This window comes from Oncorhynchus nerka, linkage group LG14 (genome assembly GCF_034236695.1).
Source record: "Oncorhynchus nerka isolate Pitt River linkage group LG14, Oner_Uvic_2.0, whole genome shotgun sequence".
NCBI classification, from domain to species: domain Eukaryota; kingdom Metazoa; phylum Chordata; class Actinopteri; order Salmoniformes; family Salmonidae; genus Oncorhynchus; species Oncorhynchus nerka.
Genome location: NC_088409.1, coordinates 47,739,762 through 47,758,844, shown reverse-complemented (window position 1 = coordinate 47,758,844; position 19,083 = coordinate 47,739,762). Strand labels below are relative to the sequence as shown.

The window sequence follows — 19,083 nt, the reverse complement described above, 5'->3', positions numbered from 1 at the left end:
CTGACACCAACAAACACACAGTGACAGCCCCCCCCCCCCCCCCCCCACACACACACACACACACACACACAGAGCACGGACACAGATCAGACTCTATAGATTTTTAAAAAATGAAATCCTTTAACCAAGGAGGTGCTCCTCGGCAGGTTCTTAACATAACACTAAGCCGTGTGTTAATGCACAAAGAGACATCGTGTCCATTGATCCACTGGTGTCTGTGTGTCTTTAAATGGCCTAGGGAAAACAGCACTGGGGTTTTTATGTTTCTGGACCGGTCGCTGCCTCTGTGGATAGAAACACGTGTATATGAATCGGAAACTTCTATTAGCCCGCTTGCATATTAAATACGGTTCAATTCGATTTATATCTGATCAATTGATCTACAATTACTACTATTATCATCCTCATCTTACAATAACTTTATGATAAAGGATGTACCATCTTTATCTGCCTTGAGACTCTCATACAATGTTGAAGCATTCTATGTAAACTTGGGTGGAAAACGCTGATGTTCTTCCTACATACAGCAGATACCACAACAACAAACCATATTTGAGATTCAGCACAAAGTTTGGCCAAATGTACCTGCCTGCAACAGAGGGATAGGACAAAGAAACCACTTCACCCTCTGGTGTTGCATATCCTGTGTGCTAATTATTGTAAAAAATAAAAAATAAAGAATAATAATGAATAATACATTAAAGACATGGGTGAAAAATCCCAGCCATAAAACATATGTATTTTTAATATGAATCTCCCTGAATCAATACCCTCAATTAGCAACTGCAACCAAATTGCTAGGCGAAGCGTAATTACTGTAAGGTCACTAGGTATTATTCACAGTCACTTTAGTTTACCACATTAGAACAAGACAGGACGCCAGGCTAAAAATTATAAATTCTGTCCCCATAATCTGTCCTTTTCGGATTTAGATGGATGAAGAATAATTAACTGCTAATTATTCAGATCACTTAAGGCACTTTCTGGATCCACAAAAGCGGATGCAGCCGTGTCTGTCAACCCACTTCGTCTAGCGATCATTTATAACAATCCTACTTGACCAGGGATGAGTCTTTAAAATTAAAATAACTGCCTGATTTCCCACCAACCCCGTTCTACCTCAGAGGGTCTTGGGAAGCACACTTCCTTTAAATTCACCCATATGCAAATTTTGAGACATGATTTGCATTTTAAAGTATTTAACTCCCCATATTTATTGGGCTCTGAGGCCTTGCTGATCATTGATTTATGTGCTTCCGGCAATCATATTTCCATATTTTGTGTGGTTTTAATGACAGTAATAATTCAAATATGCAAAAAGTTGTTCTTTGAACGATATCTTTAATTATATCCTCAAAGCATCATTCTCTTTTATTTTTTCAAACCAGGATTATCTTGAAAAAGGCAACAATTTTTTTTTTTTTTAATTGCAGTGAGGTCTCAGACATTGATGAGCCAAACATATAGGCCTAGTCGGTTACCGTATGTGCATGAAGACAACTTACAACTTCTCATATTTGTCAGTCTAGAAACCCACAAACAGACCGGTTGGGTGACGAGGGATGGTCTGTTGCAGAAAGGACCCACGTGACCTTGTCCCCAAAAACCCTTGATTAATGCTGACATTCTTTCACGACAAATCCAATCTCAGATTCCTGAAATTCATCTCCCTGCTCACAAAAACAAGGACTCCTTCCCCCTCTGTTTTGCCGGTAAAAGAAAACTTTATCCGTCTCGTCTGATTATTAGAGTTGTCATGGTCGCTGTGTGCTCTTATAAAAACCATCATGGTCCAGATGATTAAAAATGGCGGATTCCCGCCACCGTTTGGCCTATCAGCGCCTCGAAGCAGCGGTCAAACGTGTCCACGGTCCTCGCGCAGCCTGAGAGGGTCCTCGCGCATATTCCCTTTGTCACACTTGCACACGGCGGAAACTTTTTAGAATAATTGCTCACTCATGTACAAACGTGGGTGACTAATATATTAGATTAGTCGCGTATGGTTGCAAAGGGGGGAATATTTGATTATATTTTCAGTTGGTAGACTGCATACTGTGACAGTCGACGTAAAAATAAATGAAGAGATAATTTATCTAAAGACTGCAATTGCCTACTATACATAGCAGATTTATGATGTGTCAGATAGTTCAGCAAACAGGCTATCAATAGAATTAACAACATATCATATTGCTCCTCTCCTCTGCATTAATTAAAGGATATTGAATAAATATTCTTCTCCAAATGATACAGTATATAGATGATACAATTTGAATATATCAGTATTAATTGGCATTTTCAATATGCATATATAGCGATTCCTTTAAAATAAAATACAAATATATGGTATCTTTCTGGATGTCTATATCACATCGTTATCATAGTCCAGATGTCTTGTGTATAACCACATATATACATGCATTATGTACATCTAGTTATGTATTTATACCCTTAAGACAAAACAGCCTTATTTGTTAAGAAGTTAACTTGTTAAACCAATTACAATAATTTGACATTTAAAACTGCCAGCATAAATATTACCATGTTATTAAAATGCATGGGTAAACAAATTAACATAAACTGCACCAACACTATTTTGTATTATTATTATTATTATTAATTAATTATTATCATCATTAGTAGTATTATTATAATAATCGATCCACAATATGTGTGCCATTCAGCACCATTTGACCCGGTGTTATACATAGGGCATTCGTGTTTTAACTGGTGAGGACCGCAGTGGCTGAGTTTAAAACAAGCCCATTAACACACACAGCCCCTTAGAGGGTACACTTCACCCTAATGTTTAACTATCACTGCTGAGCCTTGCAACTGAGTGCACACAACATATGCTTCAACCCCCTCTGCCCCTGAGAATGCTGGCCTTTACCACTCTCTCCAGCTCTCCATGCTCACACTTCCAAATATTTCAAAAAAATCATGCATATTTTCATCACGGAAAAATTCATTAACAAAACTAAATGGAAAAACAATTACGGATAAAATACCCTAGCTACTGTATTAAGGTGTAATTTCAGTTGTGATACTGACGAAGGCCAACATGTATGCCCACACGCAAACTCACACACACATATGCATGCACACACACACACACACACACACACACACACAAACACACAACAAGAGAGAAAGGAGTGGCCAGCCAACCCCGGTTAACATGGATGGTAAGGAATAATCCATTTACAAAGCAAAGACGGTGACGCCATACAGGTAAACAAACCATATCAACCATCTGAAACATGACATCACCCCCGTGGGTGATGGTCAATGTGGTAATTCTCAGCAAAACGGGTTTTTTTCTTTAGAAATCTGAATCTGTTAGAGGCTGTTAAATCTGTTCATGTACTGCACAATGCATCCACTGTGAATCCCACTGAATCAGATTGTAAACTATTCTCCTCTCCTCTCCCAGAAAGGTTATCGCATCGTATCTTATTGCCTTTACCTGGTCCTATTCACTCTGAACATGCAATGATTTGAATAAGCACTGAACCAGCAGCTCGCTTATCTGATCATAGACGTGTGTGTGTGTGCAAACACAGCAGTATCAAGTGCATCTCTCTCTACTGCATCTGGGATCTGTTGCCCTGATAACGGACTCTGAACATAATCAGAAACAGGCTGGAAATGCAAAGTGACCAAGAAATGGAGAAGAGTATGCAATGCCTCTCTCTGAAAACCATTCACTTCACTTTCTTCCACTTCATTCACGACATTCAAAAACATGATTTTTTTTTTTATGAGCCAGTATGTGCAATATGTTACACTTATAATTTAGATCAGAAACATGCAGACGGGACTTGTTAGATGTTAAGTGAGAGATCAATAAAAAATCCTTGTTAATTAAGTGTGTTCACACATAAAATGCATGTATTTTAAGGTGCAACAATGAGCCATATATATTGGCAAATGTAATTCATTGTATCTATTTTTTTTTAAATGTATTTTCTGTGATTAAGATTTTTTTCTGGCTACGGTCATGGTGAAATGAGTCCCTAATGATGAGCAGGGTTTGAGATTAACACCGGGAATGTTTGGCTTTCCTGTATTATAGGGCATAGATCAGGTTAAGGAGGCAACAGTCAGTGAGGTAGGCCTGAGGGGTAGCAACACCACCTCAGAAAAATTATCCCCAGGATGGTTACACATACACACACATACACGCACACACACACAAAATTGACCAATGCTCATTTCCCCACTCCTTGTAGTTGGCTAACCTGCTCTCTACATTAGGGTGCCGCTGTGGGGACTTATCACTGTGTAGTCTTTGTCCTTGCTGTAATTGCCCTCTCGGTACGTCGCCTCCCACCACACCCCTCAACCACCATGCACCCCCGCCACCCACCCAACGTCAGCCCCCTCATGACAGCCCGGCGCGGTGCTCTAGTGGGGGGGGCTCTCCTGAGACCTGCTGATCGGCCCCTGAGGTCCGCCAGCGTAGAGGAGCTTGTCCTAGTTAAAGCAGTACCAGGAGGGACACCCAGACTGAGACAGATACCACTGCCTGCCTGTGCCCAGCCTCTCTCCCGCTCTCTCTAACTACACTCACTTCTGTATCAGAGTATCAGACAAAGTCCAGGGATTGAGTCCATGAAAAAATGTACCATATTGAAAGTAGGCCCCTTGTTAAGTATTAATGTGTGTTTTTTAATGCATTTCTTTATGTTTTTGCATTTCATTATCTTGGTTGATGATGTTTTTTTTTGCTGAATTCAATTGTGTATGAAAGCATTTTGACATTTTCATGTGGGCGTGATATAAAACGGTATCATAATTATGGTGAAAATATATACAGAAATAAAATTGCACGTAAACCATTCAACTGTACACTTATACTAATTATACTGTTACATTGTACATCTATTTTACTTCAATTGAATGCAAAAACGGAACAAATATAGATATTTTAGTATTCGTAAAATTAAGCAAAATAAAGCCGCTACGCACAGGCTACCTCTTTAACTTATAGAGGATGCATTACATGTGTACCTTAAGACCTACATGTATCACAGATTATGCATTTAGCACAACTCAGACATAACATTAGAGGCTCTCTTGACGTTCTAAGAAGTCAAATGGCGCCATCTACTGTCCATTACAGACTGAAAACAACTCATCTACAGCTTCTCTGTCCTACTGTCTCCCAAGAAAAGGATACTTGAGAACATAAAACTCTCAAAGAATTGTTTTTTTGCATTTGTACACGCTGTCTTTTATCATCACAGTGAAAATAAATATCGGGGGCTGGTGAAAGGAGGGAGTTTGGCCACGTGAAACTTGACTTGGAACGCAACCGTATGAGACAAATAATTATTAGTGCTTCACTGTAACACCGACCTCTGTTAGTTGACTGGATAAACTGAATTAATAAATAAATGGTTCTTCACAGAGAGCGTGACCCCCCCCCCTGGTCGCCAACCCCGTGCTGCTGTGTTCCTGCTCTGGTAATCGATGTGTCAGTGTTTTCACGGACGGCTGCAGGGTTCAGCACGCAACCCGCTTGGTAAGGGTTAACGTGGCAGGGAAAGAGGAAGACATTATGGCAGACTCTCACTGTGGCGGGAACTCTGGTAGAACGCGCCACCTCCCTCTGACCCGTGTCTGCCTCTCCCCTACGAGAAGCCAACCAGGTCCGACACTAGTGGATGTCCGAGGGGGAACGTGCGTCTCGGCCACTGTCGCTGACCAGCACCCTCACAGCCTTGACACTTCCCCATGTCCCAAATTTAGCCCTCTCGCCCCTTGTGAGGAGCCGAGGGGCAATCTGATGGCAGTTGTGATGATGGGGAGATTTTAGAGGGAGCCGTAGACAGAGCCTGTTGTAACCTCTCAGTGACCAGGGTCCTCCAACCCGCTAAACTCCCACATCATCCCTCAGGCTAGAGGGGATACAGCCGGACAACAGGCAGGCAAGTGCACGTATAGGACTAGATTATGCCTTTATCGCAAAACATACAAAAACACACACAGACACGTAGGAAAACAATGTGTGTGAGATATTAGCGATGCGCATACGAGTGTGCACAGAGTACACACATCGCACACGCAGGCATACAAGCACAGACTATACAAATACACCCACCCACACACACACACACATACACGCACATACACGCACACACACGTACGCACACGCACGCACGCACACACACACACGCACACACACACACACACACACGCGCGGTACAAAAACAGACATCGCACTGCTGCATCCACATCTACAAGCCTTGGAGGAGTTTTTCTGGGGGTATTTTAGGTCTCCTGTGGGACTTGGAGCGAGTGAGCTGTAGCTATAGCTCACAGAGGATCCCAGTCAAGGACACGAGCAACATCACTCACCCGCCATTACTTCCTCGTATTTAAAAGATGGAGGCTGTGGGGCTACCTGGGGGGGCCGTATATACCCATCCAGGGAGCCGAGGCTGGCAGGGAGGCCCGGTGATTTCAGGGTCCGAGGGTGTGTTGAGAGAGCTAAAGGAGAGCTGGGTGGTGGGAGAGACGGAGGGCTTTCTATGTCAGGCAGTGTTGCCAGGTTTTATGGCGGAATATTTTTGCTGTCAGAGTTGGATAAGGAATCGCCATAAGGAGAGGAGCAGGGATACGAGCCTCGAGGGCCACGCTGTCTACTGATTGTGTTTACAGTTGACTTTCAATCATTTACTTTAGGTACAGTAGAAATACAATAAATCTACAACTTTAATGAATCAATTAAGTGGGCAATGGAAGCACTGGGCTAAGATGGTTGTGTCGTCTACCAGCTCTCACAGTCTCAGGTCAGAATGAGACGTTAATCTGTTTTTCTCAAACGTCAAATATCAAAGTTGTTCCAAACGTTGAATTTCAAAGTGTTTAAGGTTAAGTTTAGCCATTTACTTTGAATTTTTAAGGTTAGGCATTAACTCTGAATGGTTAAGGTTGGGTTAAGGTTTGGGATAGGCTTAAAACAAAAATATTTAAAAAGGCAAAAAAAAAACTTTCTATTACTGGATTTGAACTTGCAACTGTCGGAATCAGTGGCAAATGCTTATCCCCATCCACCATCCTCATCCACAACCACCTCCACCATCCTCATCCACAACCACCTCCACCATCCTCATCCACAACCACCTCCACCATCCCCATCCACAACCACCATCCTCATCCACAACCACCATCCCCATCCACAACCGAAACCTACAGAAGGCAACAGTGCTCACTGTTGCCCCTAGTGGCCCGGTTTCCATGTCATCTCCCGACGGCCTCAGATACAAGTCCAATCCTGACTTGTATCGCGGCTGGCCTGGCTGATTGGTTGTTTGAGCTGGCGTGTAATATCATTTCCAATATGAATCATTATTGAATATTAACACCTTTTACAAAGAAAATGGTGGACATCGCCAAACAAAACTGAGGATCGGCTGGATTTCTTGAAGGTAAAATATGACCTAAAGCACATGTGTCAAACTCATTCCGCGGAGGGCCAAGTGTCTGCGGGTTTTCGCTCCTCCCTTGTACTGATGAATTACGGTCACTGATCAATAAGGAACTCCCCTCACACACTCACCTAAGCAATACCAGCCGAATCCTAACTTGAGAATAGCATGCATAACTCTTGACTTTGGAGTGAAATTCATGCAAGGTCCTCAAGTCAGGACACGTAACCCACTGGGCGAAGATGTCAGTTCAACATCTAGTTTTGATTTATATTTGATGAAGTTGTCAATAACATGAATTCAATGTGAAATCAACATACATTTGATCCAAGTCATTGGATTTAGGTTAAAAAATATAAAAAATTCCTTTACATTGATGACTTGTTGCAAATCCAATCAGTTTTCCACGTTGATTCAACGTCATCACATTACATTTTTTCGTTGAAATGACGTAAAAACAACGATTCAACAAGTTTGTACCCAGTGGGGAACTATTGGATGGCTAGTCAACAACGCACCAGACCGGCTTACGATAACGACAGGCTCACCGAACGTCGGTCTCTCCTAACAGACAACAAACTGACATTATGATTCCTGACAAGACATTCACCTTCCCCCAGCCAAATAAAAACACTGCAAGTGTACTTCCTGTGAGGGAGGATATGAGTCGATTTAGTAAAATGGGAGGTCCGTTCCGAGTGTAACAGACACGGGGCCAGAGTGTGTGTGTGACAGAGTGAGAGGGGATCGGACTCTATCCCGTCCTAACCTGGACTACTCTGACACCCCCCAAACACACACACACACACACACACTCCTCTCTCCTGTCAGGGTAGGGCCACCACAGAGCAGGTATATCAGCTCAATTATGATGATGGCAAAGAGTGATTGCATTTTGCCTCTCACCCATTTTAATAAGTCTGGCCCGTCACAGAGGGAGGGAGGAGGGAGGGAGAGACGGAGGGAGAGAGGGAGAGAGAGAAAAGGAGAGAGAATGATGGAGAGAGAGAGAGAGAGAGAGAGAGGGAGAGAGAGAGAGAAAGTGAGAGATAAAGACAGGGAGAAAGTGAGAAGGAGAGAGAGAGATAGGGAGGGGAGTAAGAGACAGGCGACGGATGGGTGGCTCATCTCTAGCCAGCTAACAGCATCCCAGATGCCAGTCAACCGGATGGTATCAAACATCTCCACAGTGAACACACCATGAAATAATCTATACCTACAGGAAGTCAATTAAAAAGAGCCAGGGGAGATTAAGAGCAGCATGACAAGCGTTCCACTGGGCCACGGGTTCGCCTGGTGGCACCGCGTTGTGTGTGTGTGTATACATGTGTGTGTGCGCATGGTGGGGGGACCAACCTCTCTCCAGCATTGCTGAACCCCCTTTTAAAAGCCCCCTCATGCATATTTAAAAGGCCCTCAGCAGCCGGCAGCTCCGACACAAGTTTGCAAACCATGTGCCTGTTTGTACTGAGAGGGGGGCTCACTCCGGATATCAATTAACTCAAACGCTGTCACTCTGATTGCCCGCTCAATGGAGGGACATCCCATTCCCCTCTACACTTCAACTCAGCTTTGTGTCAACCCACACAGCGCCAACCATCTCTCACACTTCCGCTCATCCTCCCCTCCTCTCTCTCTCCTTCTGCCCTCCCTCCAACCGACTCTCACTCCCTCTATCTTTATCAACCCATATCCTTCTTGCCCTCTTTCCCTTCACTCCTACCGCCCTCTCTCGATCTCTCTCTCTCTCTCTCTCTCTCTTTCACTCCCACTCCCCGTCTCTCCGTCTCTCAAGCAGCGATAACTGAATGCACAAATTACTCTCCCCTCCACCTTTAACTCCCACTAAATCTTTCCCCTTTTCCACTTTGCTGAGCCGGGATATTTTATTCCTCCATCAAATATGCATCCCATTAATTAAGTTAAATTACTCCTGACTGCCAAATATCCCCTGCCCCAATGGGTGTCAACACAGAAATGCATGAACGTGAACCTGCAATGACACGGACGCACACTTAAACATGAGTTACAGCCTTCCTCCGCTTCCATCCGCGGGCATATTACCAGACACTTCAGGAGTGCTGGAATTAAGCACTGTTCTCTCCTTCCTCTCCCGGCTTTTAATAAGTGCACAGTGGATGGCACACACACTTTTGACAAAGAGAGGGACGGATATTTTAATTATACACTTTTTTCTCTCTGTTCTCTACTCTCTCTCTCTCACCCTCCTCTTCATCTTTTAATTGCTGTGGTTAATCACTCATTAACCCCCCCTATTGGTGCGCAACTCCTAAATCTACCTATGACAGGATTAGCTCGATGGAATCAATCGCTTGGATTTTATCTCTCGAAAAAGAGATTTCTTCTCTTTAAACTAGGAGATTTGTTTCTGAGCCACCGCAGAGATTGTTGTTCTTCCTATGCATTAACTGCATGTAAATCTTTGATAGTCGCAATTCAACACGGGTTTCGTTCAACTTATAGACATCCCCATAATACCTAAGGGCATGTGTTATTGTGTGCCATTTGCTATCCCCTTATACCAACACACAAAGAGAGCAATGCAATACTTTCTCTACCCTCTCCTCATCTTCCTCCCTCTCTCTCGCTCTCCACCCTCTTCATCTTCCTTCCTCTCGCTCTCTTTTCTCACCATTCTCACCCCAGACATCCCTATAGGAGCTGTTTTGCTGTGTATAAAACTACCTCGAGACATCAGGTCCACTCGTTTCGTCTGGTGAGACGGAGGTCCCTGTGTGTCGTGATTGGGAGTGACGTGTGCCAGACAGGCACCAAGCAGGGGGGGGGGGACAAACATACTCACAAGGGCATTGAGCCTTTGGAAACTAGCCAAGCTCTCCCTTTCACTCAGAGCGAAGGCCAGAAGAGAATGCCAATCATGGATCGTCTGGATATTTAAAGGATATCTTGAACTGACTTTTCCAAAATGTCTATGTGAACCAATAAAGCCATTTCAGGGTGGAGAATTTTGCGCTTAACCATACAACAAGGCTGCAATCAGACAACCCCCTTCCATAAATCTCTATCATAATCATAACCCATTACAGCTTTCTACGCAAGTTTTCGTTGCACAACAGGGTACGGTGTAGCAAAGCCAATTGACTCCAACAGACCCATCCATACTCAGCCGGTGACAATGCAGCCTCTTTTGCTGATGTGATGAGCGAACCAGCCCTCCAGAGTGTATGTGCTGAGTTAGCTGCTTTTAGCTAAAACACTGATCCTGCCGTTTATGGCGTCCGGCTTTGTTTGATTGTTTTTGTTTGATTAAAAGGGGAATGTTTTGATTATAAAGCCCCTCAGCCCCCATTTCGAAGCCACTAAAGAGCCTGACCGTTAACTGTCTGAGGATCTTATTAAGAGGTAGGCCTTAAAGGGTGGATGAGTTCAGAAAGAGAGCGTACGTATGCTAGATACAAAAGAGATGCTCAGTTGGGCCCATTCAGCCAATACAAAAAACATACTCACAAATGTGAGACCGACACAACACTTTCCCCCTAAAGTTGTCACAAAGTGTCATTTGTAATCTGGTATTGGAAAAGAGGTTTGGGGTCGCATTACTAAGAGTAATATTGCTTCGTTTTGATTAACAGGTCTAGGACGATCCCAGCTCATTAAATTATGATGGTTCTGATTGAATATCTCCTCAATAGCTGCATGCCTTATACCAGCATATAGGTCAGTGGAATATACAGTCAAATCTAACGCAAACTGACTGTGAAATATGTGCAAACTGTGTTACATATTGCATACGACTATTATAGATACTGTGTGTGTGTGTGTTTCTTCTGCGAAAACATTAATTTTACCAACATGAGCCCAAGGCTACTAAACACATCCAATCTATTACGGGGGTGCTTTATCGTGTTATGGCGGGCTAACGGGCTGTAAACCTGTCCCGGTCATAAAGAGCGATCGCGGCGCACACAAGAAGTCAGAAACATAACCCTGAGCTCTCCAAGCAGACGCACCCCTCCTCGTTATCATCCAAACAGCTCTGTCACATACTTAACCTTTCCAGACCAGCCTTTCTGCATTCTTTTCCAAATGACCTTTCGCGTTACTTATTTCATTTTCCGATAATGCCGCACTAAATAACGTTAAGCGAATCAAAGCCAAATGTGTTTGTTTTGGTCGATAAGGATCGCACACGCTAACTGACGTGATAGTGAAGATGGGTAACAAAACAGTAAACATTGATACTTCTTTTAATGTGGATAAACGCCATGTATGTTTCTGATGGGGGGGCAATTAGTTGTTTTTCATATACACAGGACAACATGACCTAAAAAGCAGACAAAAAAATCCAGAGTTGAGTAGAGGCGAGGAAAAATGTCTATTCAATCACGATACAAGCTAATTTAGAACTTTTTCTAACGGTTGCAAATGAATTATGCAAACATAACGCGGCTTGTGGTGTCTGGCTTGTTGGGAGTAAATATTCAATGTTTACATCTGTTATGTGATAATGAATTCAGTATTTTTGCATACCATTTCGCTCCGCTTGCACATGGATGGGTGATCCTTTTCGTTCACACGAACCTATATCATTTACTAAGGCAATGAGCTTTCAAATGTCATCTCCTCACATAAGAACAGAGCTATAGCCTGGGTGTTGTACTTTCAGACACAATACAAAGCCTAAACAGTGAGAGAGAGAGAGCGCTTCACACCAGAGTGGAAATCCGACGAAGTCGCTAATGCACATGATGATTAAGTGTAACTCAAATACCGACTGTGTTGTTCACCGACCTGACAGGCCGTAATTTCCTGTATTATATTCGCCGGTTTTAATTGCACGCCACCAACACCCCTCTGACACGTTATGAAGCGATGATGTACAATTATTTCGGGGGCGGCGGAGAGATCGGGGGAGTGACGTTGTAATCGCTCTCAGAGGGATCCCTTTCTTCATCTGCAACGACCATTAACGTTAAAATGGGGGAAGAGAAAAAGAAACACAGAAAAATAGTCAGAGTTAAAAAAACAGATTCTGTTTGAGGATTAAAGAGTATCACGTCAGGGAGGAAGAGGAGTGGGAGTGGTGGTGGAGAACACACAATGGAGGGGCTGAGTTAAGTGACGGCTTTCTCTGGATAAGCAGAGCGCTAAGATGCTCCTCTCCTGTCAAAGCCCGGGCCTCACACACACACACACACACACACACACGCGCACACACGCACACGCGCGTGCACACACACACACGCGTGCACACACACACACGCATGCATGCAAACACACTGGTACAGGCCTGGGCATTAAGGCATACTACAGAGGATGAGCTGGGGGGAGGGAGGGGAGGGCGGAACTGAACTGATGGGGCTATTCTGGGACCAGCAGAAGACACACTCACAGACGGGGAGACACAAAAGCCTGACACGAGCCAACCCTATCCTGTTCCATTCAAATCACGTGACACCAACATGAAATTATGACTCAATATACTCACTCCGGACTCGGCTACTAAGTCAACGGAGGGAGGGGGGGGGGACTCTCAGATACCGGAAAGACGGACAACTTTTCTGGGAGATGGAGAGAGAAACTGTTAAAGTTTAAACTAGAGCTAGTAGACAGACGGGTAGTTCCAACTATAGTGGCCGTCTGGCCGATATGATATGATAGAACCAGGTCCAATGGGAGGACCATCCAGGATGCTGTTAATACTTCCAACGACTTTGCCCCCAGATATTAAACCAATGCTTCACAGCGATTAGACTCCTGATGCATAATTTAACACCTACAAACAGCACTGGCCGTCCACGGCATCTTTGGGGAGGTTGAGGCGAGAGCATTGGGGACATGGGGGGGGGGGGGGGGTAAAGGATGCTGAAATGCTGAATCGAGGGCCTTTTGGGAGGAGAGAACATGATGGAGGAGAGGAAGGGAGTGCTCATTAAATGGCCCACTGTGGACCGACACACACCACACACAGAGAAAAGACAAGAAACAGCCTTGTGTGTAAAATTCTTTTTTTTCTCCAATTAAATACAGTATGAGGAATCTTGCCGTACTGTATGTGCTAGGGGGGGCAATTTGTGTTTTTCTGCTGTTTTTGCAGGTTGTTTTTATGGCCAGTTTAGGACTACATCAATCAGTTAGGAGATGTCATTGCTGCAAGATTCAGTATTTTAATTCTTAAAAGTCTAAGCCGTTTGGGGGGGGGGTGGGGGGGGTGTTCTGAGCTGACATATGGAAATGTTATAAGATGGTCATACCATGGATCAATTAGCTATTTGATTTTGTATTTTAGGACCCCTTTAGTTAGAAAAAAAGATTTGTTGAAAATATTTTATTTGGTCTTTACTACTTATAGCCCATAGAAATGCATTATAGGCCATAGAAATACATAACACATTCATAAATGGCTAAAAAAGACAGTTAAAAAATACATCATGGGCCTCCTGAGTGGCGCAGCGGTCTAAGGCACTGCGTCGGAGTGCTTGAGGCATCACTACAGACCCGGGTTCGATCTCGGCTGTGTCGCAACCTGCCGTGACCGGGAGACCCATAAAGCGGTGCACAATTGGCCCAGGATCGTCCGCATTAGGGCAGGGTTTGGCCAGCCAGGATGTCCTTGTCCCATCGCGCTCTAGCGACTCCTTGTGGCGGACCGGGCGCATGCACGCTGACTTTGGTCGCCAGTTGTACGGTGTTTCCTCCGACACTTTGGTGCGGCTGGCTCCCGGGTTAAGCGAGCGCTGTGTCAAGAAGCAGTGTGGCTTGGCAGGTTCATGTTTCGGAGGACGCACGGCTCTCGACCTTTGCCTCTCCCGAGTCCGTACGAGAGTTGCAGCGATGGGACAAGACTAACTACCAATTGGATATCACGAAATTTGGGAGAAAAGGAAAAATATATATATACAATTAAGAAAAATATACCCCCAAAAAATGTACTTGCTGTAAAAAGCAGAGGATATCAGCTAAGAAACGTGTCTCTGAAGGACAAGAAAGACACAACAAAAGAAAAAGGAACAGAAACGGAAAAGCGAGTAACTGTTAGCTAAAAAAAGGAAGAGAGAGAGAGAGAGAGGGTGTAAAGGCATGGTGTACACACAACACAGCCTACATATACGGAACAGCCTTCTCACGTTTGATTGGCAGCTGGGTCAGAGGTGCCTATCTGTCCTGGCCTTGATTTGCATTTGTTAATTAAATGCCACAACAATATGATCTTTAACTATCAACAACTTCCCAGAGTCCTCAGCGGAGACGAGCAGCCCTCCGAGGCTCTCGGCTCAGCTAAAGTGAGGTGGACAGCAGAGGTGCACCGCATCCATTTGGGGGCGTCTCAATCGTTAGCGCACGGTGTCAAAAGCGGGTAATATTCGCAGCCACGGAGCTCACCGGTGGGAGCGCCAATCGATTGGCGCAGGGAGAGAGACCACGCGCGTGTTTGGATCGAGTTAAACAACGCTGCTGCTCCTCAACATTCTAACGAGAGCAGGATGAGCTCGCTCTGTGATCGCAATGGGAAGTGAATGAACAGACTACTGGTAAACGTTACATTGGCTTGTCTCACAAAGCAGGGAAGTCATGTAGAACCATAGAACTACTGATGAATGTTCCAGTCAAATTGCCATGGTCTGAGGGGCTTGGTACATTCCAGTAATTGTATCTCTGTGTGTAAAAATCACCACATTTTGCTAAACGTATGAATTTCAATTTTGTAGTTCCAGAAACTTCAGAAACTTAAATTAACACTTCAGCTATTGTAATCAAGATGATAAATCGTAATAATGAGAAACGATTTCATTAGATAAAGAGGGTTTTGTTTCGCAAAATATCACCTCACCCAGTGTGTGCAACAGAATGCCTAATGGCCAGCCTACATTGTAATCTCACTTTCTAGGTCAGCCCAAACCGAAAAAGGGAAATTGCATTAACTGAGACACGAACAACCATTAGCAACAGCTCTGCATTCAGATTAGCCACATATATGTGGGCCTATATTATCTAATCTGGATACTTTAGGAAGAGAGAGTATGTCTACTTTGGCCTTAATGAGGGTGTTTCTGGTCTGTTCTTTGTTTGCTGCTCTTTAGTCAAGAGGAAAGTTGCCCCGGTGATCAGTCAGTAGTGAGCGCGCACACACACACACACACACACACACACACACGGCCGATTTGTCACCAGTGTCTGGCTCAGGCGGGAGATAGCTCCTCCATCCGCATGATTTGTGAAACCAGAAGCTGTATTTAGTAGACTCATTTAAAGGAAGTCAGGCACATTGGAGAACTGTGTTCGTTCTGTCTGTCTGTCTGTCTGTCTGTCTGTGTGTCTGTGTGTCTCACACACAGCTAAAGCCTTTTCCCCAAGTGCTATAAATGTGTTAGGGTTTTGACCAAGTGAATATGTGCACACACACACACACATTTGGGCACTTGTGTGTGTGTGTGTGTGTGTGTGTGTGTGTGTGTGTGTGTGTGTGTGTGTGTGTGCAGGGCTTGTGAAACACAAGTCTTTTTCCTCATTAGAGGTAGCTGTGCTTAACAACAATCTGTTTTCCCTTCTGTAAAACGTTTGTGAACGGCGGCGACTAAAACACGCGTTCATTCCACTCGACTGTGGCAGAAGGAAAACGGAGCAGCCGAACTAAACGCGTTCATTCCACTCGACTGTGACAGAAGGAAAACGGAGCAGCCGAACTAAACGCGTTCATTCCACTCGACTGTGGCAGAAGGAAAACGGAGCAGCCGAACTAAACGCGTTCATTCCACTCGACTGTGGCAGAAGGAAAACGGAGCAGCCGAACTAAACGCGTTCATTCCACTCGACTGTGGCAGAAGGAAAACGGAGCAGCCAAACTAAACGCGTTCATTCCACTCGACTGTGGCAGAAGGAAAACGGAGCAGCCCGAACTAAACGCGTTCATTCCACTCGACTGTGGCAGAAGGAAATTCCACTCTGTGGCAGAAGACGGAGCAGCCGAACTAAACGCGTTCATTCCACTCGACTGTGGCAGAAGGAAAACGGAGCAGCCGAACTAAACGCGTTCATTCCACTCGACTGTGGCAGAAGGAAAACGGAGCAGCCGAACTAAACGCGTTCATTCCACTCGACTGTGGCAGAAGGAAAACGGAGCAGCCGAACTAAACGCGTTCATTCCACTCGACTGTGGCAGAAGGAAAACGGAGCAGCCGAACTAAACGCGTTCATTCCACTCGACTGTGGCAGAAGGAAAACGGAGCAGCCGAACTAAACGGAAGACATTTAAACAGTTTACACGGAAGCATTGAGGGAGACTAAATAACTACACGCCCTCATCTCCGTATCACAGAGGCGCAGAGAGCGTGGTACAAGCTGAAGATCCTGCTATCTAGTACATTTCCAAATGACACAGAAACAGTCCTACATGTCCATGTGAACACAGTAGGATGGTAGGAAGATCAAGCATGGGAATGAAACCAACTGAATGGAGCTTGGCCTAAATGCAGTACGAAAGAGACGCAGAAGCATTTTACTTTGAGTTTATAGGCCCTGCGCTGTCGCGCTATAAATGTTGACTATGGTGAGACGTGACAGATTGTATTGAAACATATCACAATAAGATAAAAATAATGGTTTGCAGAGCAAGAGGATCTTTGTCTTGTGATCCAACCTAAATGGCAAAAATGACTTAAAAACCCAATAAGACAGTAGCAACGTAAAAGGGAAACAAATGTTTCGTCTTAAGTTCAGATAGTACCTTGCGGTTTCATTCCGTTTCGGACCTTTTTTCTTCCGTTTGGAACTTAACGAACCCAACCCAGGCATCCCCAGTTAAAAAGGTAGTGACTAGTCACGGACTGTGCTACTCACCCACAGATGTGGCACTTGTACTCTCTCATGCCCAGATGTCTCTTCACGTGGTTCCTGGCGTCACCCAGCTGGGCGGTGGCAAAGTTGCAGATTTTGCACTTGAATGGCTTCGATCCTGCAGAACAATAAGTGAAGTCAATTGATCCTACTTTATCTATTGGGGGACAAAAAACACACATGACTATAAACAGTATAATAAAAAGAAACTAGTGGTTGTAGATGTAGGGGTGAAGGTAGAGTAGAGCCATAAGGCCGGGGGGGCGACATGGAGGCACATTCTTTAATAACATTCAAACTGAAAGATCTTTGCACAATTGCAGAGATGGTGAGACTGAACGATGACGTGGTGAATTCTTCTTGTTAGTCAGGTTGTTGAAATTTGGAACATTCTTCACTGCTACTGTGCTATTTTACTGCCCAAGATCGACTGTAAAACAACCAGACACCCTGAGCCCAGGACATACATCAAAACGATGAAATAAGCTAGTTGAGAGAATGCCAAGAGGGTGCAAAGCTGTTATGAAGGCAACGGGTGGCCACTTTGAAGAATGTCAAATATAACATATTTTTTGGGGGTTACTACATGTATGACTCCATGTGTGTTATTTCATCGTTTTCTACATTATTCTACATTGTAGAAAATAGCCCAAATAAAGAAAAACCCTTGAATGAGTAGGTGTGTCCAAACTTTTGACTGGTACTGTAGAAAAAAACACAAGCTCCTACAGTGAGTACATGGCTTTTCTCTCCTTCAATCTCCTCCTCTCCATCTTTCCCCCGTCGCTCTCTCCATCTCTCTCTTCCCTACTCTTCCTTCTTTTGCTTCTGGATGCGTAAATTGGGATACCAAAGGTCAGGCAGAACACGTAAATCCATTTTGTGTGCACTCACTACCACGTTCCATCATTAAAAGCGCTAATCACTCTGCCTGGCTTTGCAGGGAGGTATCCTTCTAATTATTCTCGTTAATAAAATGGGGAGGGTGGGGTGGCAGTGGCGTTTGAGAGAGTGGCACAGTCTCTGCCCGCCATTTGTCATTTAAGAGCAGCAGAGCGAGTGAGGGGGCTGTTATGGATCGTCAGCGCCCATGATGGCCACACCACCCCCTAGGCTAATAGAACACACTGACTGGGGAAGGCCTGTTCAATCAAACAAGCGCTGCAGCATGCCGCGGAATAGTACTGTAGCATTGTAAATATGCCCCAAAATAATAGTCCAATGCTGTTTCAGTTAGCCTAGTTATAACATTTAAGCATAAGTCAACTCATGAACGCAACAACAGTGCTATTTTTCCTAAATGAATTGAACCCCAGACTGTATTTCTTTGTGTAGAATATACACAAGATGTGTATGCAACTACAAGTAAGGGCCATTCATGTCTATGGTGCCGCATAGACTAGGGCCAGGTCCCATGCAGACAGACTAGGGGCCAGGTCCTATGCAGATAGACTATGGGCCAGGTCCCATGCAGACAGACTAGGGCCAGGTCCCATGCAGACAGACTAGGGCCAGGTCCCATGCACAGACTAGGGGCCAGGTCTCATGCAGACAGACTAGGGTCCAGGTCCCATGCAGATAGACTAGGGCCAGGTCCCATGCAGACAGACTATGGGCCAGGTCCCATGCAGACAGACTATGGGCCAGGTCCCATGCAGACAGACTTTGGGCCAGGTCCCATGCAGACAGACTGGGGCCAGGTCCCATGCAGACAGACTAGGGCCAGGTCCCATGCAGACAGACTAGGGCCAGGTCCCATGCAGACAGACTAGGGCCAGGTCCCATGCAGACAGACTAGGGCCAGGTCCCATGCAGACAGACTAGGGCCAGG

The 19,083-nt window shown here is 44.7% G+C and overlaps 1 protein-coding gene across 2 annotated transcripts in view; it reads right to left on the bottom strand.

The window, feature by feature from the left end:
* The window catches only part of znf407 (zinc finger protein 407), a 214,053-nt gene that overhangs the window by 184,876 nt on the left and 10,094 nt on the right, over positions 1-19,083 (bottom strand). For both annotated transcript variants that reach the window (XM_065000139.1, XM_065000140.1), the window contains exon 3: positions 17,256-17,370. In XM_065000139.1, coding sequence (XP_064856211.1) covers positions 17,256-17,370 — 115 coding nt within the window. The remainder of the gene's footprint in view (positions 1-17,255; positions 17,371-19,083) is intronic.